Genomic DNA, 26723 nt, shown 5'->3' on the forward strand with positions numbered 1-26723 from the left:
CCTGTGCCAAGCAGCCCCTCTCTGCCAGCCTCTCTGTCAGCCTGTAATGCTCAATGTCAGGCAGACGTTCTTATAGGTTGTCCCCCAAATAGCACCTTACATAGCACACTACTAGCCATAGGCGTTGGTCAAATGTAATGCACTGGGACTCCTGAGTGGCGCAGCGGTCTAAGGCACTGCATCGCAGTGCTAGAGGCGTCGCTACAGACCCAGGTTAAATCCCGGGCTGTATCACAACCGGCTGCGATTGAGAGTGCCAAAGTGCAGCACACAACTGGCCCAGCATCATCCGAGTAAGGGGAGGGCTTTACTTAGCTCATCGCGCTCTAGCGACTCCTTGTGGCGGGGACGGGTGCCTGCAGACTGACCTCGGATGTCAGTTGAACAGTGTTTCCTCCTCATTGGTGTGGCTGACTTCCGGGTTAAGAGGGCGGGTGTTAAGAAGCGCGGTTTGGCTACTGCTGGAGGAATATCCCTTGAGCAAACAAACATGAAATAACTTGACCACTCTCCACTACTGATGTGATGTTTATATGGGATTTATTTAACTAGGCAAGTCAGTTAAGAACAAAATCTTAATTTCAACGACGGCCTAGTGGGTTAACTGCCTTGTTCAGGGGCAGAAAGACAGATTTTTACCTTGTCAGCTCAGGGATTCGATCTAGCAAACTTTCGGTTACTGGCCCAACGCTTTAACCATTAGGCTACCTGCCGCCCCAATGGGAGTTTATTCATCCCATTTAGCATTGAGGATATTTGTGCTCTATCTATATAGACAGGTGAGAAACCAACTGTCTAATTTACTAAGAACCAGTGGAGGGATTAAAGGGCCAGGCCTTATAATATCCATCTATTCCTCTACAGAAACAGGACATAGGACTGGTGGTAAAAAGGCATCCTAGCAATGATGGCTGAAACAAGATGGATGGTTAATTTCAAAGAGATCAAGGGAGAGGGGCTATATTTAGTAGGGGTTATCAGAGGTCAGAACTGTACCGATATCGATGCCCCTGCGTGGTTCCCCTTGGCCTCCGATCAGGTCCTCCACCCAGTGGATGTAGTTGAGTCTGAGAGGCACAGTGGGGATGAGACGCTCCAGAGGGATGTCTATGGTCAGCCCAAAGTCTTCCTTCAGCAGGGTACAGGTCAGGGCTCGCACCGCCTCTGGCTCCTTGAAGTTCAGCCTGCACGAGGGGGAGGGGCAACAGATGTAGTTACAATGCTAAAGTAACTAAACCATAACTACACAGGTAAAACAAAAACAAGTAACCACCATAAACTCAGACCTTAACACATTTATCGTAAACTCACAAAGAGCCACTAACTAAGAAACCCGAAATTAAATGGCAAATCAGTTCTACCCCACCCTTCTGCTTCTCCTAAAGACCACCCTGCCACTGCGGCTTCTCCTAAAGACCACCCTTCCAGGCTGACACCATGTCACATAAACCGCCCCTCTTCCAAGCAGCCCTCGACTAGATTCCCCCCTTCCCTTCCTGAGCAGCCCAGTGCTCCATATCTCCCATTCCCCCTCATTACTACTCATCACACGTCAACCACCACGATGTGACCCCGTCAACAAATTAAATGAGCTTATCAATTTACACTTCTTCGCTAATGATATAGAAATCATATTTTCCAGCATTAAAACAGACCCACACACCTCTCGCTCTACATTTATGATATCCACTGTCTTGAAAGCACGTTTTGTGTTTGAGAAACACAACAAAAAATAATTTTGGGGTTCGAGAGACAAAGAGAGTAGGACAGATAGAGCAAGATGTGTGTAATTAACCAGTCTGTGTGCTGCATTCACACCTCTAGACAGCAATTAGACACCTCCTGGTGATAGGAGCGTCTGGCACCTCCTAGCTGGGTTCGGGGGGCGAGACGGAGAGCCTATTCACCACAGCTACAGCAAAGAGGAGAGACTTTCACTGATGAAGAGCGTGACTATAGGGAGAGGATGAGTTAGACTACGTGCCTATGGGGGAAAGTGTAATTTATATAGTACAATGTGACAGACTGGGGTTCGAACCAGTGTCCCTGAAGACTGTTAGCCCACTGAGCTAAATCCTAGGCATTGTCTACGGTAGTCATCAGGTTTCACAGTGTCTCTCTTCTTAGAAGCAGTCAGATGATCAATATGCAGAGAACAAGGCCGTTCAGAGCCTGCCTGCCCAGCCTTCTATTTTTAGACTGTAATGGGTGTGTGCGTGTGCGAATGTACTGCAGAGCACTGCAACGCCAGATCTCTATGGCAACCACCACGGACCACCGGCACACACAGGCAGTAAAGCACACGTAAATCCAGCCACGCTGGAGCAATATGGCTGATACCGGAAGAAGCGTGAACGTGCACGAGCCGCACATTGTAGGGTGGACGTTTGTGTGCCAGACGATGGACGGTGTGGGACATGGGACAAACCAGTGGCAGTATAAACCATGTTTATGAGAGAATTCATGTTGTCTGTGTTAAAGTGCTACAGGAATAAGGTGAATGAGGGGGATGGTGATGTAGAGGACTCCGGTGGAATGATAAGGGCGGTAAGAAGCCTATGGGAACCTGACTTAATGAAAGCAGAGTAAGGTTGTGAGGGGGAACGAAGGTTGAGATCTGTTGTTAGGAGGGTTGTGGGCTGTGGTGGATGAGTACACAGGGAGTTCTGGTCTCCAAACTACCTGGGCGGAGGCACACTCAGCAGTTTCCCTCTGCATTTGGAAATACAATAGTGAGAGGACAAAGAGAAAGACAGAGGGAGTACAGCATTTAGAAAGGGGGGGTGAGAGCAAAATATCAGCAGATGGAACAAAAGAATGTGACCTCATGAGAAATGAGGGAAGTGAAACTGTGATGAGCACGAGAACAGTCCTAGTGCAGTGAGATGAACAAATCTATTTCTATCGAGGGAGCGGCTGCAGCTGAAGAAGCCAGAAGCACAGTAAGCCCCCACGTCTCCCCCCTCCACTGGCATAGTCCTTCATCAGCACAGATAGAGATGGAGAGATGACCTTCAGGTCAAACTCATTTTAATTCTGAATGCACGGGATAATTTTTAGGCAGATTAGCAGCTCCATTTCCCACATCAGGTTATTGTTCACTGCACTGAACACAACATGTATTGATTGTTCCTGACGCAGAGGTGAAGCCAAGACTGGGAGAGCTCCACTTTAAATGAAAAAGGAACTTATGTAGAAGAGCTCATCAGGTATAAAACCATTTTTTTTTGTGCCACTAAGTTAAATGCAAAGGAGAAGCTGAAGCCATTCAAAGAAGCCACAGTTATCCTCAGTAAAGAGCTCAGTCCGAAACAAAGTCCATGCTGATCAGGGGCTCTCATTGGTTAACAAGCGAAGCAATCAGAATGGTCTTGGTAATCAGTTGGCCGTAATCAGAAACCCAGTCAACCAATCAGGGAGATTGAGGTGATTTAGCCCACTTTCACAATATAAGCTACCTATCTAGTGCCTTCAGATCTGCAAGCTTAGCATACACAAAATATGTACAGTGCCTTCAGAAAGTATTCATACCCCTTGACATACCAGTGTTGTTACAGCCTGAATTCAAAATGGATTCAAATTATAATGTCTCACACATCTACACACACTACCCCTTAACGACAAAGTGAAAACATGTTGAGAAATGTTTGCTTAATTTATTGAAAATTAAATACAGAAATATCAAATTATTCACACCCGAGCGGCACTTCCAACAGTCTTTTGGGGTAAGCTTTGCACATCTGAATTGAAAAAAAGCTTATTATTCATAAAACAAGTTGATTGGAAAATGTATGTCTAGCAATAATTGACAGTCTTGCCATAGATTTTCAAATTCCACTTCGACATTATGGGGTATTTGTGTCACTAATCTACACACATCTCAATTGAATACATTTTAAATTCAGGCTGTAACAAAATGTGTAGAAAGTAAAGGGGTGTGAATACTTTCTAAGGGCACTGTATATTGTCTAGCCAGGGGACTCATTTTCAGACTGATCCATATCTCTCCCTTCACCACCTCCTCCTGCTTTCTACCATGGTAACAATGCAAGCAGAGCACCAGGAAGGAAACCACTGAGATGGAAAGTTCCATTTATTAAAGGAAGACTGGAAAAAAACTCCACCCACCAGGGATGGTTTCTCTGCTGGTAATATCTGCACCCCCAAAAACGATGACAGCCAAATGAAATGTCACCCAGAGTGTTTAATTTTTTATGCCCTGCCGTGGCATCATGGGTCGTCAGCCAGCCAGAGACAGCCACGATGGAACGCCTGGGCTGGGTCATCTCTCTGGTTCATGCTTCCTAATCCCACCTCTCTGCCATTGAGTTCTCGCTCTCTCCATCTCTTACATCGCTCTCCCTCCTTGACGAGAACCCCCGCAAATATATCTTACTTTCAATTCTAAAGGCTAATTCTCTCTCATCCCTCTCGTCAAACTTCTCTCAATCACATACCTCTCCTCTATATTTCAGTCTCCGCCAGCTCCAGTGGGGCTCAGTAAGTGAGAGGAGACTGGTTTATTCATCTCCTAGAGGGATTGGTCGTCTCCTCGTCGTCTCCCCAAGATAACTCTGATCCACTGAATCAATGGCTGCTCAAGTACTCAACTAAGGCTACTTACTTACCAGATTAATACACCACAAATACAGAAGTATGCTAATCCAACCACTTGCCTGGTGGCAGAAGGGGATCCTAAATCACTGGCAAAGAGGAAAATATCCATAGACAAGATTTGCCAAGCAGTGGACTAATCTTGAAGTTCCCTTGAAGCTTTAAATGGTATTCACACTAGTGTAAGAGCTGCAGGGAGACATCAGTGCTGGATTGTAGGAATATTCAGGATGAAGACTTGTCTCACTGGTAAGTCTGTGTTCAGTTTACGGATCTTGCACTTTTGGGACTACTACATTTGTTCCATTGCACCAGGCAAGCTCAATCAAGCGCTGCTGAAATATTTGAAAGAAAACAAATAATATTTTAACCCACGCAGGTCTGGTAGTGAGCAAACTAGAGAAAGAAGTTGTGTTGTCTCCCTCTCAGTCGGTCATTCTGTCCATCAGTGAGTCACGTATGGTAATGGAGCTCTTTCTGTCTATCCTTCTGTCAGCGAGTCATGTACTGTATAGTAATGATTCTCTCTTCTGTAATTACCACCTGGCTGCTGCAGATGGACATCAAGCACATTTAAACAGCACTCCTCTGCCTCACTGCTCACCCACACAGTCACGTAACATCCACGCCAGACAACTGATAAACTAACGAGCTCACACACACTCTGCACATTCACAATGAAAATATCCACAGCCCACGCCAATATGTTTTCACTCATACAGTAGATGCTTGCACCTGGTGGTGACATCGGCATGTCTGCCTGCATTCATTTGCATCTACACAATGTAATTTTCACACTGAGCAGACGGTTGTCAATTTCAATACAAAGACGAGGCTGGATCATTTCCAGCGTACAAACGAGAGGGGTATGGTATACACAAAAGCATGGGGGGGGGTGTCCACCAACTAATTGGAGTGGTGCTGGACAGGCTAGTCCAGGGGCAGTTTGGGCCTTCAGTCTGTCATTAGAAGGAATCAAAAGAGGCCAGCTACACAGGACACTTTTCATCCTCTACCATCAAACATAGACCGCACAGTCAGTAGATAGATAGAGAAAAATAGAGGAGAGGGGGATGAAGGAAGAAGAACATGAGCAAGACAGAAATAAGGCAGAGAAAAAAGAAGCAGAGATGAAGGAAAGGAGAGACAAGAGAGATGTGCTTTATTTGGCTCCGTCAGCTTCAGGTGTAACGATGACCTCGCAGTTGAGTTGATGTCAAAAACAAAATTATCCCAACAGCCTCCCTCTCTTTCTTTGTTCTCCTGCTCAGCTGTCAGGTCTTTCGCTCTACTGCACCTGGCTGCCTATCCAGCCATAATAACCTCTCCTGCAGACACAAGTGAAGGCAATACTGGTCGTCTTTCAATCGCGCCATCAAGCTTCTTGATGCAATACTTTATTTCGTCTTGTAAAATTAAAATAAATTATTGAAATTGGTTTCTCATATATACACACACACACACACACACACACACACACACACACACACACACATCTCTATTCCAAATCAAATTCTGTTTTTTGTTTGCAACAGAATCAGAACAAAGGTGATCTATACTGTCCCAGAACAGAACTGTTATTTTAAAAGCATGGGAACCGGTTAATGTTATTTTATGTTACAGGTGCAACAAAGCACCTATGAAAAGCTCTCACTCAGAAACTTATTCCAGCGTGTGCCTGCCAGCTGAAAAGCTTTTGCCAGTGTGTTCACACATAGGCAACCTGCCCCTCCCCCTCCAAAGCATAGTCTGGTGCCGCTTTGCGCACCCACACAAGCTTTTTAGCTAGCTAGCTGCTCCAACGTTAAGCCAATTCTAAAGTTCAAAGACATTCAAAGTTCCTCAATAGAAGCCACTCCTCTATGATTCTGTGGGCCTAATTCTGATAATGCATGCCATAACAAGATACCCAGAGCCTCAAAGCAAGCCTCGTCCTTCACCCTCTCTCGCCAAGCAACATTTCTGTTGCATCTCGCGCCCTGCACTCGCCTGTCCAATGCATGTAAATAGCTTCCCTGCACTGACTGGTAAAGTAATCTAACACATTTTTTGGTTGTTGATTTCAAAGTTTTAAAAATGAACAGAAAGGAATGATATAAACCATTTGTTTTTTTGTTGGTTCAAACAGGTTCAGAACTTCATTTTGCTGGTCGGAACAGTGGAACGTAACAAAATAAGGGTTCTGTTAAGATTGGACAGTTATTTCAGTTCCAACCCCTGACTGTTTTGACTTCAGCAGCCAGCATGTTTGTTTTTCCCACAACCAGGAGGGGGGTAAACCACACAAAAGCACACCACAATGTGATGATATGTGACAGGACTCACAATCACACAATCTTCCCCCTTGTCAGTTCTGTGAGAGAAATCTCTCTCAAGCCTTTGTGCTGTGAAGAACAGTCATGACAATCTTGACAGTAGAAATGTGATCTGAAAAGCAACTCAGGGAGATAGAAAGCAGCACCAAAGCTCTCTGCATCTCCACATCCATCTAGGCTCCCTCTCGCTCTCTGTCCCTTCCCTCCAACTACTTCCATCCCCACCTCTCTTTCTCCTACTCTCTCTGCATATTTCATATCCCTGTGTGTGTGTCCCAATTACTGGCTGGCAGACCCTGTCTTCCAGTTAGTGGCTCAGGGAGAATTGAGACTGGCTTCCTCCCTCCCCAGGCTCTGTGTCCCATAACCCCCCACTCTGCATCTCCCATTCCCTCTCCAGCCCTGGTTCACAACTTCCCACTCCACCCCATCAGAGCTGAGATTCTGTCTGTAGTGCATACATTAATCATGAGTCATCCTTTTTCTTCCTCTGTATCTGATGAACCTCACAAGCAACCACAGGCATTTTCCTAAACCCTGCACCAAGAGAGATCAGGGAAGCTAGTGTCTATGGGTAATGTCTAACTTAACGATAGCACCAACATGGCCAGGTTACTAATCATCATGGTTGTCAGCAATGACGCCCGTTAAGTGCATCCTGTCTAAAAACTGAACAGTGGACACCTAAAGTCACCTCCTCCCCATACCCCATCACTCAGACATCCAATCATAACGGTCAGCTCAATGGGACAGACACTGGGCGATGTGTCCCTGCAGAGGCATTGATTGATCCCTGCCCAAATCCAGAGACCCCATTCCCTCCAAAAGAGGAAGGGAGAAAAACACCACAACACCATAAAAAAGGATGAGAGGAAAATCAAAGAGTCTTTGATGCCTCTCTCCTGCTAAGTCTCTGAACCTCCTACTGGGAGTTCAGCTAACATAGTGAGGACACACACACACACACACACACACACAGGTGAGAAAGCTACAGTAATGAGAGAAGATGCTGGGAAGTTGGCAGCACTTTTCACTCAAGGACAAAAAAAATAATCATCCTGCCACACAAATGGGTTTTACTGGTGTGACAAAATCAATAGTGGCACAAAATGGCACTCAGTCGTAGATAACTTGTCAACAGCCTACAGCAGTGGTTCCCAACTCTAGTCCTCAAGTACCTCCAACAGCACATTTTTGTTGAACATACCAGATTCAACTCATTGATGGCCTGATGATTAGTTGAAAAGTTAACTTATCACGGTGTGTTTGTCAGGGGCTGTTGATGGGGTATTAAATAAAAGGTTAAATAAATAAATAGATATTCGAGGACCGGAGTTGGGAACCAATGGCCTACAGCATATGTACTGAGGCGTATTCATTACGCCGTTTTTGTTGAAAAACGTTTTTTAAATGGATACAACCGCAACGGACCTATCTGCATTTGTCAAATAGAATGATCATGTTGCTGTTTGTTTCCGTTTGGTTCTTAAACGGTCAACGATGTCAGTAGCTAATGAATACGCCCCTGTACTCACATAGCTCTGCCTGCCAGGTTGGTGTGGACATGCTGCTCGAAGTCTGGATACTTGGAGGCCAAGTAGGCAAAATCCGGGGGCTTGTCTTTGTAGCGGTTCCGCGGGTGCATTGATTTGTTCAGAGACATTCTCACTTCACTGTGGAGGAAGGACACAGCTGTATTTACACCAGTAACTCGTCAACGGGTTGGAATGCTAACAAGTTAGCTAACTGACGTAGATGCGTGTAAAAGCATACAAAGATAACGCGGGTATAATTAGCTAGCTTGTTAGCAAACAACAGGCACTCATCAGTAAACTGCAAGCTAGCTAACGTTAGCTAAAGCACATTTGAAATCCATGTTGCCTGTCAACAAAATAGCTAGCTAGACCTCTCTAAACGAGATACGCTAGCTAACCTCTTATTTGAGTACCTGAAATATTCGCTCGGAATATATTCTAAAAGTTTTAAAATGTCAACAGTTGTCTTGCACACACGAGCAGAGACCTCACGTCTTCTTGCGTAAACGTTTAGACCGCGTTTCTTCCGGAATGGTGGATGAAGTCACAACTCTGCGCCGAGACATTGGTGACGTCAATATTCCGCGCATTTTTTTTAAACAGTACCAAAGACACATTTTGAAGTGTCAGTGCTTTCAAGGATCCTTGGGACGTCCCTACCCTAAATCAATAATCTAACTTCTTACCTAACCATGTAAAAATGTCAACTTCAATGGGTAGGATCCCAGATAGCACAGACCTTTTGGCTGAGGATTTGGCTATTTCAGCCACACCCGTTGGTGACAGGTGTATAAAATCGAGCACACAGCCATGCAATCCCAATAGACAAACATTGGCAGTAGAATGGCCTATACTGAAAGCTCTGTGACTTTTCAACGTTCCACCATGTCAGCACATCAAATTTCTGCCCCGTGCAAATTTCAGCAAGAGCTGCCCAAATAAACTGTAAGTACTGTTATTGTGAATTGGAAACATCTAGGAGCAACAATGTCTCAGCCATGAAGTGGTAGTCCACACAAGTTCATAGAACAGCATTGCTGAGTGCTGAAGTGTAGAGTGTAAAAATCGTATGTCCTCAGTTACAACACTCACTACAGAGTTCCAAATTGCCCCTGGAAGCAATGTCAGCACAAGAACTGTTAGCCAGGAGCTTCATGAAATGGGTTTCCATGGACGAGCAGCCGCACACAAGCACAACAGTTTGGGAAGGCACTTCTCTGTTTCATCATGTCAATGCCCCCATGCACAAAGCAAGGTCAATACAGAAATGGTTGGTCGAGATTGATGTGGAAGATCTTGACTGGCCTGCAGAGTCCTGACCTCATCTCCATCAAACACCTTTGAGATGAACTGGAACTCCAACCTCACTAATGCTCATGGCTGAACGGAAGCATGTCTCCGCAGCAATGTTCCAAAACCTAGTGGAAAGCCTACCCGGACGAATGGAGGCTGTTATAACAGTACAGGGGGAACCAACTCCATATTAATTCCCATGATTTTGGAATGAGATGTTCAAAGAGCAGGTGTCCACATAATCTTGGCCATGTGTGTCATCAGTAGTATTCAGGCAGCAATTTTATAAATGATCTCGAGTGTGTGGTTGATTGATCTATTATTCACATACAAATTATGCTTCCTTAAACTTGAATTCATTTCGAAGCAGATGGCAACATGGCAATTGTACACCTCACCCACCCAGTCAAACATTGCAAAGGGGCTACAGTACAACAGATGTTGACACTTGCTCAAATGTATCCAAGTAAATTAACTATTGCTTGAGAAAATATACTTTTCAGTCATAGCCTAAACTACTCAAGATTCATCTGTTCCCAGAGCTGCATTTTAAGCTTCACCTATTATTTTTCAATATTAATGTAAAATGTCAATAATATTCTGTTCCAAGTATGGTTTCCATCATCGCCAGGTATACCTCACAGCTGTGAACGTTAATGAATCCCTCCCATTATATTAATACTTCATATACACAGTATACAATGTAATTATGAACATTTAATGATTCATGTCAATAGCCCTAGTCTGTCTCATTATTGACCTAAGAAAACACCATGCATTCACTGAAGAAAATCATGAAATGTTTAGACATGCCATCAATGAAACCTTTAGCTCAAAAATCAGTAAATTCCTGTGTGAACTTGTTATAGACATGTAATATGGCAAGCTGTGCATGTTCTTTGAGAACCCCCCCCAACCCAATAAAAGGACAACAGTCACAGATATTTGTTTAATGTTGCAAAAAATAATGACATCCAGATGTTAACAATTTTGCTGAACGTAAGACCATGAAAGCAAAACAATAAATCCTGTTAAAGGTGTGAAGTCTGAAGCCCTCAATCTATTCACAAGGCAGATCATAGCAGACAGATGGACTTGAGACTGGGGGAAAGGACCAACAGACAGTGAAAAGCTTGTCTGCCAGTCCTTCTGATCCACCTAGCCAGTGTAGCATAGGGATTGCTTGGGACCTGCAAATGGCAAAAAGTGATTTATTTTCACAGGGTAGGTACAACAGCACAGTTATATGAAGCATTCATTCGATGAGAACTATATTACAAGAGACACATTCTCCCTCCCGACAATTTGTTTATAGATCTTTCTCATCCAAGAAAGGGAAAGAGTTTTAACAACAAGAGTCAAATCTAATATCCATTTAGGTTCACTTCAGGCCTGGTTTAGAATTAACACCCAAGGATCCCGATATTATAATTCTGAATTTAGCCAATCAAAGAGAAAAATCAGCTTAAATCAGGAAGCTAACAGTCTAGCATATATTATCTGAATGCTGAAGCTACACCAGAATGTCCTACGAGATACATTTTTTGGGGCTTCAGCTAAAACACGTTTTATGGTGCATCAGCACCACCATGTCCAATTTTCCTATCGATTGCTGGTGTATGGAGTAACGCACGCCGACTCTCCAATCAAAGTCTCCCACGGACTGACAGAAAGCAGCTTGGAGAAAGACCAGTCTGGGTCTGACTAAATGCATGGAAGCCTCTAGTCCAGAGGAGGCAAAAGTGGTATTCTCTCAATGAGAAGATTATTTTCTCTTAGAACATCTTTAGTCAGCCGCAATCCCATCACATATAGAGGAAGGAGCCAGTTCATTCATTTACAGACCTGTCCTCTTAACAGCAACAACCACATTAAGTACAGAGCAGTCCGTCTGCAAACATCATGCCAGCTTGAGCCGACCTGTCTGGTAGAGTCTGTCTGGTGTCTTTGAAAAGTCAATATGCAAAATACACAGTATACATAGAAACCACACACCTGCTTACTGGTAAGAGACAGGAGGGATACAATCCTTTCTCATAAGAGATTGAGTTCTCTTATCCTACTTCTCGCTCTTTTAACAGTATATCGTTTGCCAAGTGGACAAATTAGCATTTGGCAGTTTAGCGGGGTGGCCTGTGACTGAATGAGTCTGCGTCTGAAATACACTACTTTTTAGGGAATTAGGGTGCCATTTCAGACTCTGCCTGAGTGTTCGGCGGCTTACATCACAGCACTTGAACCAGAAAGGTCCACCAAACCAGACAGCTCAGCCCCTGGTACAACAGGGGTACATGCAGCAGTTCTATTGTCGACAGGTCAAACTAGCCACTATGAGGGTTCAGAGGTCAGCAGCTAGCTACATCCAAACAAACACACACAGGAAGAGGAACAGGAAGATATTCAGCAAAGAAGCTTAAGATAAGATCAGTTAAGCAAGTGGAATTCTTTATTATAGAAATGCATCAATGGAAAAGGATGATAAAAAAAATTGTTTATGCATTTTATTAAGTATTTCTTAATTTCTTACATCTTCGATCATCAGTCCGACAAAGGACCAAAGATATAAAGAAAAGCAGGGATGTGCCAGACAATAGGATTTTCCCTCACCTGCTGCAGCGTAAGCAGCAGCAAGATGTTTATATTTTTAAGGGAAATGGAGGGATTTGGTTTTCATTTTGTTCAGCCTCCAAGCTCATAAAATGAACAGAATATGATAAAGATCTGCCTGCCACCCAGGAGACGACTGCAATGTGTTAGTCGGCCTGTGGAATTTCACCTCGAGAGCTCTTCACTAGGAGTCTAAGCACTCTTCTGGGCACAAACACAGCCTAGGAAGACTAGCCCAAGACCAAAGCCAAGGCCGGTCTGTGGGAAGGGAGCTGCTTTAAGTAGGCTTAGGGGTTACGATCCCTTTACAAGAACTACCATCAGACCGCTCTACTGTACAACGAACACAAGCATTCATTAGCATGTCTACTACTAGCATTTTATTTCATCATCAATTGAATGAATCACCCCAAAAGTTCACCAGTCAGTTTGGTGGAAACAGATTTGGACACTTTCCTACAGCTCAGTAAAATTACATGTATTTTTTCCCCCCACCCACAGAAACAGCTTTATTACCTCTCAATCATCCCCCCGGAGAGATCCTTTGCACATCCCAAAACATACCTGAGGGGCAACTGACTCCTTGTCATGCTATGACATTCCGACTCATTCGAAACTTGCATATTTCATCCAAAACTAAGGCTTAAGCTTACCCTCCCTAATTTACACAGCCCATAGACACAAGCAGCACAAGACAATGGCCAACTGAGCATCAAATCACTTACATGATTCCTATAGTATAACAGACAAAACCCAGCAGACACCAGATTCGTCAAATGGTTAGAAAAAGGGAGAGTTCAGTTGAGTCCAATGGAAAATCACTCAGGTTAGACTTGGGATGTCAATGAGCCATCTTACAGAGGGAGGGAGACACCTAAAGATTATTTTCAAGTGAATTGAAATTAAAAAGAGGTGATCCCTGATGTCTGCTGCTAAAGGGCCAAGTGCTAGACAAAAGCTGAGAAGCTCGCCTTATCAGTTGCGGCCAACCGTAAGGCCCAGTACCGGGGCGAACAGACAGGGGGCAGCTTATCAGGGAGGAGTAACCTCACGCTATCGGCTCACATAGCTTTCAGGTTGGCATTTCGGCTTAAAGTCCACTGAGTTTAGCCTAAATGCTAACCAACGGAAATAAGGGCACCATCTGCACAGCATAGCCAGGTTAATTAATTGAGATGCCAAAACAGAAATGTTATCCGATTCAATAAACGTGAAGCAGAACACTTTTATTGTATAGGATAATTATACGTTTTTCTACTAAGTTTAGTACGCATCATGACAAGAGTAAAAAGCTGTTTTGTTTTCTCAAACCCCAGCTGTCCAAAGATACAGTTTGAAACATTTGTATATGCAGCAATTAATATATTCACTAGTTCCACATAAAGAGAAATGGTATGCACACTTCAGAAGTGAAGTTACAAAGCTACAGATTATTCCAATAAACCCCCCCTCCCCAAACCGACAATCTCATATCCTCCGGCATCAAGGGATTATACTTTTCCTTTTGTCGTTTCCCCACCCCCTCAAAAACATCACCAACAGAGACTACAACAGTGAAAAGGAGAGAAAAATATATATAAAAATAAAATAAAGTAGGCAGACAAAAATAAATCTGACATGTAAAGAAACGTGTTTTAAATTATCGGTTTTAGTGCCCTACATTTTACACCCAGTCAAAGCATGTATCCCAAATGGCACCCTATTCCCTGTATAGAGCACTACTTTTTTACCAGGGCACAAGGGCCCTGGTCATCAGCAATTGCACCACATAGGGAGCCATTTGTGACGCACACGAAGAAACATCTGCCTTCAGTAAGTAGGTAGGTAAGGCTGCATGTGACAGACAGCCCCGCTCATAAACCTATGGTACTTCTAGACAACGTTATCATGTAAATTTACAGTATACAATTTTGTATTCATCACCATGCAATACTTTTTTTGCTGTGCAACATTTAATAGCTCAATCTACATCCAGAATAATGTACATAAAAGGACCATAGTTATTGGACCAGAGAGCGTTATGACAGGAGAAGTTATTAACCATGGTGTGTGTGTGTGTAGTCAGAGGAGATGAAGGAGACTGGGAGGTGAGGTGGGGTGCAGGGGTTGTGGAAAGAGGCCTATAGGGGGTGGAGTGGGAGGAGAGGGATTGGTGGTGGTCTGATCTGCTCAGGTCTGATCGGATCGGATCAGCGACACTCCCACACTTTAACTGTTTGATCTACGCTTCCGGTGACGACGTACGGAGCATTCTTGTGGAAATCTGAGAGGAGAGGAGAAAGGGCATTAGTACAAAGGAAGAGTAGATAGAGGTTATTCATCACAAACCTATATTCCATTTAACATTATGACCTGATTATATAGATACACAGTGGGACAAAAAAGTATTTAGTCAGCCACCAATTGTGCAAGTTCTCCCACTTAAAAAGATGAGGCCTGTAATTTATCATAGGTACACTTCAACTATGAGACAAAATAAGAAAAGAAAAAAAAGAAAAAAGAAAAGAAAATCACATTGTAGGATTTTTAATGAATTTATTTGCAAATTATGGTGGAAAATAAGTATTTGGTCAATAACAAAAGTTTATCAATACTTTGTTATATACCCTTTGAGGTCAAACGTTTTCTGTAAGTCTTCACAAGGTTTTCACACACTGTTGCTGGTATTTTGGCCCATTCCTCCATGCAGATCTCTCCTCAAGAGCAGTGATGTTTTGGGGCTGTTGCTGGGCAACACAGACTTTCAACTCCCTCCAAAGATTTTCTATGGGGTTGAGATCTGGAGACTGGCTAGGCCACTCCAGGACCTTGAAATGCTTCTTACGAAGCCACTCCTTCGTTGCCCGGGCGGTGTGTTTGGGATCATTGTCATGCTGAAAGACCCAGCCACGTTTCATCTTCAATGCCCTTGCTGATGGAAGGAGGTTTTCACTCAATCTCACAATACATGGCCCCATTCATTCTTTCCTTTACACAAATCAGTCGTCCTGATCCCTTTGCAGAAAAACAGCCCTAAAGCATGATGTTTCCAACCCCATGCTTCACAGTAGGTATGGTGTTCTTTGGATGAAACTCAGCATTCTTTGTCCTCCAAACGCAACGAGTTTAGTTTTTACCAAAAAGTTATATCTTGGTTTCATCTGACCATATGACATTCTCCCAATCTTCTTCTGGATCATCCAAATGCTCTCTAGCAAACTTCAGACGGGCCTGGACATGTACTGGCTTAAGTAGGGGGACACGTCTGGCACTGCAGGATTTGAGTCCCTGGCGGCGTAGTGTGTTACTGATGGTAGGCTTTGTTACTTTGGTCCCAGCTCTCTGCAGGTCATTCACCAGGTCCCCCCTGTGTGGTTCTGGGATTTTTGCTCACTGTTCTTGTGATCATTTTGACCCCACGGGGTGAGATCTTACGTGGAGCCCCAGATCAAGGGAGATTATTAGTGGTCTTGTACGTCTTCCATTTCCTAATAATTGCTCCCACAGTTGATTTCTTCAAACCAAGCTGCTTACCTATTGCAGATTCAGTCTTCCCAGCCTGGTGCAGGTCTACAATTTTGTTTCTGGTGTCCTTTCACAGCTCTTTGGTCTTGGCCATAGTGGAGTTTGGAGTGTGACTGTTTGAAGTTGTGGACAGGTGTCTTTTATACTGATAACAAGTTCAAACAGGTAACGAGTGGAGGACAGAGGAGCCTCTTAAAGAAGAAGTTACAGGTCTGTGAGAGGCAGAAATCTTGCTTGTTTGAAGTTGACCAAATACTTATTTCCCACCATAATTTGCAAATAAATTAATTAAAAATCCTACAATGCGATTTTCTGGATTTTCCCCCCTCATTTTGTCTGTCATAGTTGAAATGTACCCATGAAAATCACAGGTCTCTCATCTTTTTAAGTGGGAGAACTTGCACAATTGGTGGCTGACTAAATACTTTTTTGCCCCACTGTATGGATAGATCTAGATATAGATATATACACACTGCTCAAAAAAATAAAGGGAACACTAAAATAACACATCCTAGATGTGAATGACGGAAATATTCTTATTAAATACTTTTTTCTTTACATAGTTGAATGTGCTGACAACAAAATCAAAAATTACCAACGGAAATCAAATTTATCAACCCATGGAGGTCTGGATTTGGAGTCACACTCAAAATTAAAGTGGAAAACCACACTACAGGCTGATCCAACTTTGATGTAATGTCCTTAAAACAAGTCAAAATGAGGCTCAGTAGTGTGTGTGGCCTCCACGTGCCTGTATGACCTCCCTACAACGCCTGGGCATGCTCCTGATGAGGTGGCGGATGGGCTCCCCTCCCAGACCTGGACTAAAGCATCCGCCAACTCCTGGACAGTCTGTGGTGCAACGTTGGTGGATGGAGCGAGACATGATGTCCCAGATGTGCTCAATTGGATTCAGGTCTGGGGAATGGGCAGGCCAGTCCATAGCATCAATGCCTTCCTCTTGCAGGAACTGCTGACACACTCCAGCCACATGAGGTCTAGCATGGTCTTGCATTAGGAGGAACCCAGGGCCAACCGCACCAGCATATGGTCTCACAAGGGGTCTGAGGATCTCATCTCGGTACCTAATGGCAGTCAGGCTACCTCTGGCGAGCACATGGAGGGCCGTGCGGCCCCCCAAAGAAATGCCACCCCACACCGTGACTGACCCACCGCCAAACCGGTCATGCTGGGGGATGTTGCAGGCAGCAGAATGTTCTCCACGGTGTCTCCAGACACTCTGTCACATGCTCAGTGTGAACCTGCTTTCATCTGTGAAGAGTACAGGGTGCCAGTGGCAAATTTGCCAATCTTAGTGTTCTCTGGCAAATGCCAAACGTCCTCCACAGTGTTTGGCTATAAGCACAACCCCCACCTGTGGACGTCGGGCCCTCATACCACGCTCATGGAGTCTGTCTGACCGTTTGAGCAGACACATGCACATTTGTGGCCTGCTGGAGGTCATTTTGCAGGGCCCTGGCAGTGCTCCTCCTGCTCCTCCTTGCGCAAAGGCGGAGGTAGCGGTCCTGCTGCTGGGTTGTTGCCCTCCTACGGCCTCCTCCACGTCTCCTGATGTACTGGCCTGTCTCCTGGTAGCGCCTCCATGCTCTGGACACTACGCTGAGACACACAGCAAACCTTCTTGCCACAGCTCGCATTGATGTCTCATCCTGGATGAGCTGCACTACGCGAGCCACTTGTGTGGGTTGTAGACTCCGTCTCATGCTACCACTAGAGTGAAAGTACCGCCAGCATTCAAAAGTGACCAAAACATCAGCCAGGAAGCATAGGAACTGAGAAGTGGTCTGTGGTCACCACCTGCAGAACCACTCCTTTATTGGGAGTGTCTTGCTAATTGCCCATAATTTCCACCTGCTGTCTATTCCATTTGCACAACAGCATGTGAAATTTATTGTCAATCAGTGTTGCTTCCTAAGTGGACAGTTTGATTTCACAGGAGTGTGATTGACTTGGAGTTACATTGTGTTGTTTAAGTGTTCCCTTTATTTTTTTGAGCAGAAAGGACAAGTAAATGCGCAATGGATTATGGTCATTGTAGTCAATGACCATGTTTTATGCATTAAACTAAGTAGAATATTGGCCAGTTGGGAACTAACTCCCTACTACAAAACACAGTTCAGGCTGGATCTGATTGATCTCTAGAGAAACTGTGCGATGTGCGCATTGAGCGCATAGAAAGAAAAAACTAAATGGAATTAGTTGGGTTAAAACTGAAAAAAATACCTGAAATTTCAGTTAATCGCCCAGCAGTAACATTTTGCTACAGTGTGCCGTACTGAACAAGACCCAGCTGTAACTGACGTTGACTGTAGAAGAAAAGATTGAGAGCGGCTTACCCAGAGAGGTAACAAAATGTTCATGGGCACTCAGGGTCTTCATGCAGCGCTTGTTCTTGTAATCCCAGATCCTTAAGGTCTTGTCGTCAGCACAGCTCAATATGAACTTGCCTCCGGGGTGGACAAGCATCCCACGCACCCAGTTATCATGGCCAACCTGGGACAAAAGCATTTGGTTAGAATTGTTAATACAAAATCTATGGTCAGTTTCCCAGACTAAAACTAGCTTTTTCGTCCAGGACTGTGCTTAGTTCAGAAAACCAGTCAACCTGAGACAGAGCGTTCAGTTAAGACTAGGGATCAAGAAGGTCAATCCTATTGCAATTCATGTCACGTGAGTACTGGATTCAACAACATGTTGATGTGGACATTTTACAAATAAAAACGGCATGACTCAAAATTACCATCTATTGCGTCTAAGATTGATGGTCCACTCACCAGTGTCATAAGGCACATTCCAATGCTGACATCCCACATCTTGATGGTCTTGTCTCTGGAGCCAGACAGCAGGAAAGGGCCGGGCTTACCACTCTTCTTAGACTGGAAGGACACAGGGAAAACCAGAACACGATGAGCTCCAATTGCCACAGTAAAATACCAATACAGAACCTTTAGCAGTCTTCACTTGCGGGACGTCAACCCTTAATAATTTCTTTGTGAGGGCTATATGCAGCCAGCAGCCTTCTGAATGAAATGTATTTTTATACCACAGCCTTTGATAAATAAATACCACCTTAAAATCTGAGGAAATGGACTACCAACAAAATAGTTATCAGACAATGTATCTTCAGAGCAGGGCACATGCCTACACTTCAGAGGTTCAATTACAGACCCTGCTTCCATATAAGAGTGATTCTGAACACAATAGCAGAAACTTGCACTGAGGGGACCTTACAGCTGAGGGCAATATTTGATTATAGACCAAAATGTGCACTTACATTCAATTGTTCCATTTCTACATGGTCTGTGGTGCAGTATAAGTTGTAATTTCCCCATACTAAAACAACCATCAATTTCTCATTTTAAAATCAAATATTTATATTCGGCAGCTAAGCATGAGTGAAGAGGATATTTTTGGTCTTCAGCACTAACTAATTATTTCTTGGGCAAACAAAGCGTCGTCAAATGTATGGGTGGGATATTATATACTATACATACAAAAGTATGTGGACACCCCTTCAAATGAGTGAATTTGTCTATTTCAGACCCACCTGTTACTGACAGGTGTATAAAATCGAGCACATAGCAATGCAATATCCATATAGACAAACATTGGCAGAAAAATGGCCCATACTGAAGAGCTGAAGACCTTTCCAACAAGTCAGTTCGTCAAATTTCTTCCCTGTTAAAGCTGTCCAGGTCAACTGCAAATGCTGTTATTGTGAAGTGTAAAGGTCTTGGAGCAACCACGGCTCAGCCGCAAAGTGCATAGGGTGTAGAAATGGCCTGTCCTCGGTTGCAACACACTACAGAGCTCCAAACTGCCTCTGAAAGCAAAGTCAGCACATTAACTGTTCGTTAGGAGAACCATGATATGGCCGAGCAGTCGCACACAAGCCTAAGAGCACCATGCGCAATGCCAAGCGTCGGCTGGAGTGGCTTAAAGTGTGCCGCCAATGGACTCTGGACCAGTGGAAACCTGTTTTCTGGAGTGATGAATCACGCTGGCAGTCGGACAGAAATCTGAGTTTGGCGCTACCAGCCCGAATACAGTGCACCAACTGTAAAGTTTGGTGGAGGAGGAATAATGGTCTGGGGCTGTTTTCCATGGTTTGGGCTAGGCCTCTTAGTCCCAGTGAAGGGAAATCATAATGCTACAGCATACAATGATATTCTAGACGATTCTGTGCTTCCAACTTTGTGGCATAAGTTCGGGGAAGGCCCTTTCCTGTTTCAGCATGACAATGCCCCTGTGCACAAAGCGAAGTCAATGCAGAAATGGTTTGTGAAAATCAGTGTGGAAGAACTTGACTGGCCTGCACAGAACTCTGACCTCAACCCCATCAAACACCTTTGGGATTAATTAGAATGCTGACTGCAAGCTAGGCCTAATAACCCAACATCAGTGCCCGACTTCACGAATGCTCGTGGCTGAATGGAAGCAAGTCCCCGCAGCAATGTTCCAACACCTAGTGGAAAGCCTTCCTAGAAGTGTAGCGGCTGTTATAGCAGCAAAGGGGGGACCAAATCTATATTAATGCCCATGATTTTGGAATGAGATGTTCGACAAGCAGGTGTCCACAGTTTTGGACATGTAGTGTGCACAGAGATATTAAAGTAATTACATGACTCAGAACATGCCCTTCCCTGTTTCAGAACTCTAACAGTTTGGGTTCCCCTGTGCAGGCTCATCTCAGCACAGAGCAGAGCAGTCTTAAATGTCACTCACATTTGGCTGCTTTTGTTCACAGAACATAAAGTGTGCCAGTATAATTGATGTCAGGAGAACCATTCTACCTGAACCAGTTCTGCTCCTAAGCACCAAGTTCTTCAAGTCTTCAAAAGGAGCATTTGATCAAAGGTAAGGGTAATGGGGTTTGTGCGTGTGTGTGTGTGCGCACGCACGCGTGTGTGCGTGTGCGTGTGCGTGCGCGTGTGTGCGTGCGCGTGTGTGCGTGTGTGCGTGCGCGTGTGTGCGCGTGTGTCCGTGTGCGCGTGTGTGTGTGTGTGTGTGTGTGTGTGTGTGTGTGTGTGTGTGCGTGTGTGTGTGTGTGCGCGTGTACAACAATACCATCACTGCAGACTTAGCACATCAACCATTCAAATGGGTAAATACAGAGAGAGCGCTAAAGAGAAAAACAGGCTCCCTCTGAGAACATGGGATATTGTGTATCATTGTGCGCAGGCATCGAGGCAGACCGGGTTCTTGACAGGGCAACTAGCTGCCGGTGAGGATAAATGTTTTAATCGAATGAAACTGAAATTGGACACGCATGAGCACAAGACTTGGGAGACCCTGGGTTCATGACAGGGTAGCTCCTGTACTTTTAATTTCATGGTCTGATTCAAACATGTCTGGCTCTGTGAGGTGCCAATCTTAGGTTAGGAGACAGACCAAATAAGCCAGACATATAGGAAGTCAGAGAGAGGGTGGAGAGCAAAGTACATTTGACATAAGAAACACACGCACTGCAGGACGTGGGCATATGATTAACTTGGGTGTTCACCCGGGAATATCTAGGTTGACTTTCCCTTGGGCAATCAGACACTTGTATGTACCTAGCCATAACGTTTAAATGGGTCTGCGCACAATATTATCTTGATGTCACATTACCATTTTACTTAAGCCATGTACATACAATGCTCTCGGAAGGCATTCAGACCACTTGACTTTTTCCACATTTTGTTACATTACTTTCCAAAAATTGATTAAATACTTTTTCCCTCCTCAATCTACACACACATTACCCCATAATGACAAAGCAAAAAAACAGATTATAGAGTTTCTTAAAAATGTATTTAAAAAAAACTGAAATCACATTTACATAAGTATTCAGATCCGTTACTCAGTAATTTGTTTTAGCGCTTTTGGCAACGATTAAAGCCTCAAGTCTTTTTGGGTATGATGCTACAAGCTTGGCACACCTGTATTTGGAGAGTTGCTCGCACTTTTCTCTGCAGAAAAAAAAGCTGTCAGGTTGGATGGGGAGCATCGCTAAACAGCTATTTTCAGGTCTCTCCAGAGATGTTTGATCCGGTTCAAGTCCGGGCTCTGGCTGGACCACTCAAGGACATTGAGGACATGTCCCAAATCCACTCCAGTGTTGTCTTGGCTGTGTGCTTGGGGTCATTGTCCTGTTGGAAGGTGAACCTTCGCCACATTCTGAGTTCTTGAGTGCTCTGAAACAGAATCTCTGTATTCCGCTCCGTTCATATTTCCCTCCATCCTGACTAGTCTCCAAGTCCCTGCCGCTGAAAAACATCCCACAGCGTGATGCTGCCAACACACTTCACTTTAGGGATGATGCCAAGTTCTCTCCAGATGTGATGCTTGGCATTCAGGCCAAATAATCTTGTTTTTCATGGTCTGAGAGTCTTTAGGTACCTTTTGACAGCTCACTTGGAGTTTGCCATGTGCCTTTTACTGAGGCGTGGCTTCTGTCTAGCCCCTACCATAAACGCTTGATTGATGGAGTGCTGCAGAGATGGTTGTCCTTCTGGAAGGTTCTCCCATCTCCACAGAGGAACTCTAGAGCTGAGTGAGAGTCAGAGTGACCATCGGATTCTTAGTCACCACCCTGACCAAGGCCCTTCACCCCAGATTGCTCAGTTTGACCTGGCGGCCAGCTCTAGAAAGAGTCTTGGTGGTTCCAAACTTCTTCCATTTAAGAATGATGCAGGCCACTGTGTTCTTGGGGACTTTCAATGCCGCAGAAAATGTTTGGTACCCTTCCCCAGATCTGTGCCACGGCACAATCCTGTCTCAGAGCTCCACGGACAATTCTTTTGACCAAACCATGGCTTGGTTTTTACTGACATGCACTCTCAACGGTGGGACCTTATATAGACAGGTGTGTGCCTTTCCAAATCATATTCAATCAATTTGAATTTAAAATGTGGAAAAGGGGACGGGGTCTGAATACTTTCTGAATGCACATAAAGGTTTTGGCACAGATCCAGGGACAGGGCAAAAGGGTAAGGTGCTTTTGAAGAGTCAGCAGGTGGAGTTTCGAGGAATGAAGGAGGGAGCAAAGCCTTTAGTTCATTGTGTAAATCAGTATTTCAGTGTCAAGCTCCTCACCTCTGAGCCGGTGGCTTCCAAGATGGTGGGATGGGCACTCTCAGGAGCCCAGGAGATGCACTCCACCACGTGTTCGTGCTCCCGCAGCTCAGCCTTGCACTCTTTGGATGCCACCACCCACACACGCACCGTCTGGTCGTTGGAGCAGCTGGCGATCAGGGTGCCATCCTGGTTGGGCCGGACCATCCTCACCCACTCCCTGTGGCCTGTGAACGTCTTCACACAGTAGCTGATGGATAGGAAGAGGGGAGATGGGTTAAAGATGGTTGCTTACTTTGCAGAGGCATAGGAAGTAGAATACTACTTAAAAGAAGAGAAACTCCTGCACACTTGTGAACGTTTTCGCTCACGGTAAGAGCACTGCTATTTGGCAACATACTTACCCAGTGGCCACCTCCCACATTTTAATGGTTTTGTCCCTCGAGGCAGATACTATGTGATCTCCATTGGGCATGATGGCAACAGATGAAACATTGTGATCATGTCCTGGAAAACAAAATACAACGCAATGAGACCTTCACTGGGCCATAGGTAGCTTAGCAGTTGAGAGTACTGAGCCAGTAACTTGGTTGTGATGTGAAGCTCCTGTGTTTCCCTGGGTTATCTGTTAATTGAAGCAGATTGCCATGAACATAAGTGAGGATGAGCCATATCATATGTGATAATGAACAGCATCGGTAGCACCTGTGTCCCAACACACCATCCAAACACATGCTCACACATGCACGTCTGGAATTGCTCATCCAAGCTTTGCCTGAACCAAACAATCACACATACCTCGCCATCCCTGGTCCTCCTCATGGTTTAAGACATTATATCTCTCAACCGATTAGCTCTCTAGACAGTCCCACCCATCCACTCCTGTCCCTCCAGTCCCCTCACCATGCATGGTTCTGATGCACTCAAAGCCCTGGAAGTCCCACAGCTTGATGGTCATGTCTGCAGAGCAGGAGGCCAACAGCTTGCCAGTATGGTCAAAGGATATGTCCTGGACAGAGTCTGTGTGACCCTTCAGCGTCCGCTCAAAGTCTCCTGTCTCATAGTCCCACACCTGGCAAGGAGAGAAAACACACCATTTCAGCTGCTGTGTGAAAACAACGCATGAACAGAACACCCCTCAGCTGCTCTCCAAAATCTAGAAGTCCTCACACCACAACAGAGACCCCAAATACCACTGTCTCGTCTAGCCTAGTCTGCACCGTGACACTGCCTCTTCCCCGAGCAACCAAGCAGCCAAAACAGGCTTACAGGAGGCAGGCTGTGACTGGCACAGAGAGATAAGGATAGATTCATAAAATGCAGTAGAATATCATATTAATGTCATATCACAAGAGAACCAATACATCCTGGGTGAGGTGCCAGAAATACTTCTCTAGACATTAAATACCCACAGTTCACTGTCTGAGGTTCGTCTCTAGAGCTCCAATAGCACAGAATGACGAGCCTAAAGCCAGACGGCGTCTCGACATGCAAACACCGACCCCATACATATTCAACGTTCAAAACCTTTGTCTGATTAAGTTACTGTTTCTAGAAGAATACATTTGTCTGTGAAGCGTATAAATTAAAATATCCCCATATTGGGATAGTGAGAGAAAGGAATAAGCCTAGGGTGGTTGAATAAATGTCTATAGTGATTGTGTTGATATTGACAGTGGGATTTGAGTCTTAAATAGCAGGGTCAACAACAAACACTAGTTTGGCTGCATCTAAAACATGATGGGTATCACATTACCCTGCGTTTCCAGACAGGCAGGCACTGTGGGGATAAGCTTTTCCTCCATCCTAACTCATTTGGGCTTTCTCCACCCGCCCCCGCCCGTTTTGAGTCTAGTCTACCACAAAATCCACCCCAGTATGGCGTGTTGTTAAGTCTGCCAGTACCACCGAGACCATCACTTAGTCTGCGGAGCTTGTGCTTCTGCCACCAAACCCATCAGTGCTGAACTTGTGACCTATGCAAATGGCAGGCTAGTGAAACATAGGTGGTGCAATTTATTACAGCTTTTATGGTATTTTCTTCTGCAGACCAACGTATCCTGTTAGCTCAGTAAGCTGCAGTATAGATGCAACTGCACAATGTCATTAGGTAATAAGGTCAGAGGTCAAGGGAGGCGAACCTGAAAATAAACTGTTTATGTACTGACAACAGCATGAGATAAACCATAAAATGAATGTACGCCACTCGCAACGATGTGGCTCTAAGAGAGAGAGACTAACGTTAACTCTTTCCATTGACCAACTAAAAATAAGCTACATTCGATTTAAAGATCAAACCAGTAATTAATATAGGCCTACTTGAGAGGACACTAAAATAGTCACTTTAAAATAATGTGGTCCAGTCTGCGCTGAAGGCCTCCGCAGGGTCTTTCTTGCCATAAGCAGCAGTTAACCTGACACTCAACCTCAAGCTGTTTGGCCTAGTTTAGTGTGAGGGACAGGGCTTCTTATCACCATGCAGAGAAAGGGAATGAGAGACACACTGAGAGCAAAGGAAGTAGAGAAGGCTCACTGCTCACAAAACCTGCTGATTTACATACTGCCAAGGTGGCGAGCTCAAGGACGGTAATATGTATAAAAAAAAATAATAATACAAAAATAAAAATTATATATATATATATATATATTATATATATATATATATATTATATATATATATATATATTTTTTTTTATATATATTTTTTTTATACATATTACCTTCCTTGAGCTCGCCACCTTGGCAAATCCATATATATATATATATATATATATATAAAAATGGATTGCATAGATTTGCTACGTTAGCAGAAGGGATAGCAGAGGACCAGAGGGGGAAGGAGTGAGGGCAAGCAGAGCATCAAAGCTCTGACAATTACTCCCTGCATAGCAAAAGAGGAGAAAGAGACTAGTTTCAGACTGCAGGCAAACCAACATCCTTACTGGAATGTCAAAGAGAATGTCAGTGTGCAGAGCTCTTACGTTCAGCTCCCCAGTTAAAGATTTAACAGCAAGGTCTGGAGGGAAAGTAGGGCACAGAGTGAAGCGAGCCAGGCTAGGAAAGAAGAAGCAGCATAAGAGGGCAGATTGGGAGATTTGGAGCCTGACTGTGCCTGCTCTGGGATGGCTGGATGGTGGTCGTGGCAGGGGGGCCAGCACGCAAGCGAAAGATAAAACAGGAGTAAAGGAAGGAGGGAGGTGGTGGTGAAAGCCCCTGGAAGGAGTGTGGCAAAATAGAGAACAGGCAACTGATTCCACATGAATAAAAGATACAGCACAAATATTTATACTCATTCGGGCACAGAGGTAGCTCGCTGTGGCAGCGCAGCAGCATGGCAGACGAACCAGGGTCATTATTATACTGCCTGTATTAATGCACTTAAAAATAGCAATTTATGGATGTCAAATCGATAGGGGGAGGGTGCTGTAGGGCGTGTCCTGATAAAAGGAGAGCGCAAGCAAGAGAAAGCACAGGGGCAAGTGTGGTAGGTATTAGGTAGTGCTGATGCGGTGCCAGGCTGGCACACAGGCTGAATTAACAACAAGGAAGCAGAGCTCATCGCTTTGGGAACGCAGCTGAAAGCAAAACACTATTGTTTTATGAGCATCTCTCCTCTGCGTTTCGTAAAAAAATATCTAAAAGAAATCCACACATGCCTAGAGCATATTATACAGCTAAGCAAATCCAATAGAGAATGAGGCCTGCTACAGCGTACTCCATCTTTCAAAATATTTCAGCAGCATTGAAGGTCCCCAAGAACAGTTGTCATCATTCTTAA

The 26723-nt window shown here is 44.5% G+C and overlaps 2 protein-coding genes across 4 annotated transcripts in view; both read right to left on the reverse strand.

Moving 5' to 3' along the window:
• Nucleotides 1–9026, reverse strand: part of LOC118394745 (RNA N6-adenosine-methyltransferase mettl16-like) — a 33462-nt gene extending 24436 nt beyond the window's left edge. Inside the window, exons 1-3 of the mRNA XM_052521263.1 lie at nucleotides 8878–9026; nucleotides 8465–8602; nucleotides 997–1184 (exon numbers count right to left, since the gene is read on the reverse strand). Coding sequence (XP_052377223.1) covers nucleotides 997–1184; nucleotides 8465–8592 — 316 coding nt within the window. The 5' untranslated portion in view covers nucleotides 8593–8602; nucleotides 8878–9026. The remainder of the gene's footprint in view (nucleotides 1–996; nucleotides 1185–8464; nucleotides 8603–8877) is intronic.
• A 1666-nt stretch (nucleotides 9027–10692) lies between these two features.
• LOC118371218 (lissencephaly-1 homolog A) overlaps nucleotides 10693–26723 on the reverse strand; it is an 82084-nt gene continuing 66053 nt past the window's right edge. For all 3 annotated transcript variants that reach the window (XM_035756699.2, XM_035756622.2, XM_035756765.2), the window contains exons 6-11: nucleotides 23849–24017; nucleotides 23350–23452; nucleotides 22967–23195; nucleotides 18664–18765; nucleotides 18226–18382; nucleotides 10693–14627 (exon numbers count right to left, since the gene is read on the reverse strand). In XM_035756699.2, coding sequence (XP_035612592.1) covers nucleotides 14554–14627; nucleotides 18226–18382; nucleotides 18664–18765; nucleotides 22967–23195; nucleotides 23350–23452; nucleotides 23849–24017 — 834 coding nt within the window. In that variant the 3' untranslated portion in view covers nucleotides 10693–14553. The remainder of the gene's footprint in view (nucleotides 14628–18225; nucleotides 18383–18663; nucleotides 18766–22966; nucleotides 23196–23349; nucleotides 23453–23848; nucleotides 24018–26723) is intronic.

Source organism: Oncorhynchus keta, chromosome 1 (assembly GCF_023373465.1).
Source record: "Oncorhynchus keta strain PuntledgeMale-10-30-2019 chromosome 1, Oket_V2, whole genome shotgun sequence".
In the NCBI taxonomy this organism is placed as follows: Eukaryota; Metazoa; Chordata; class Actinopteri; order Salmoniformes; family Salmonidae; genus Oncorhynchus; species Oncorhynchus keta.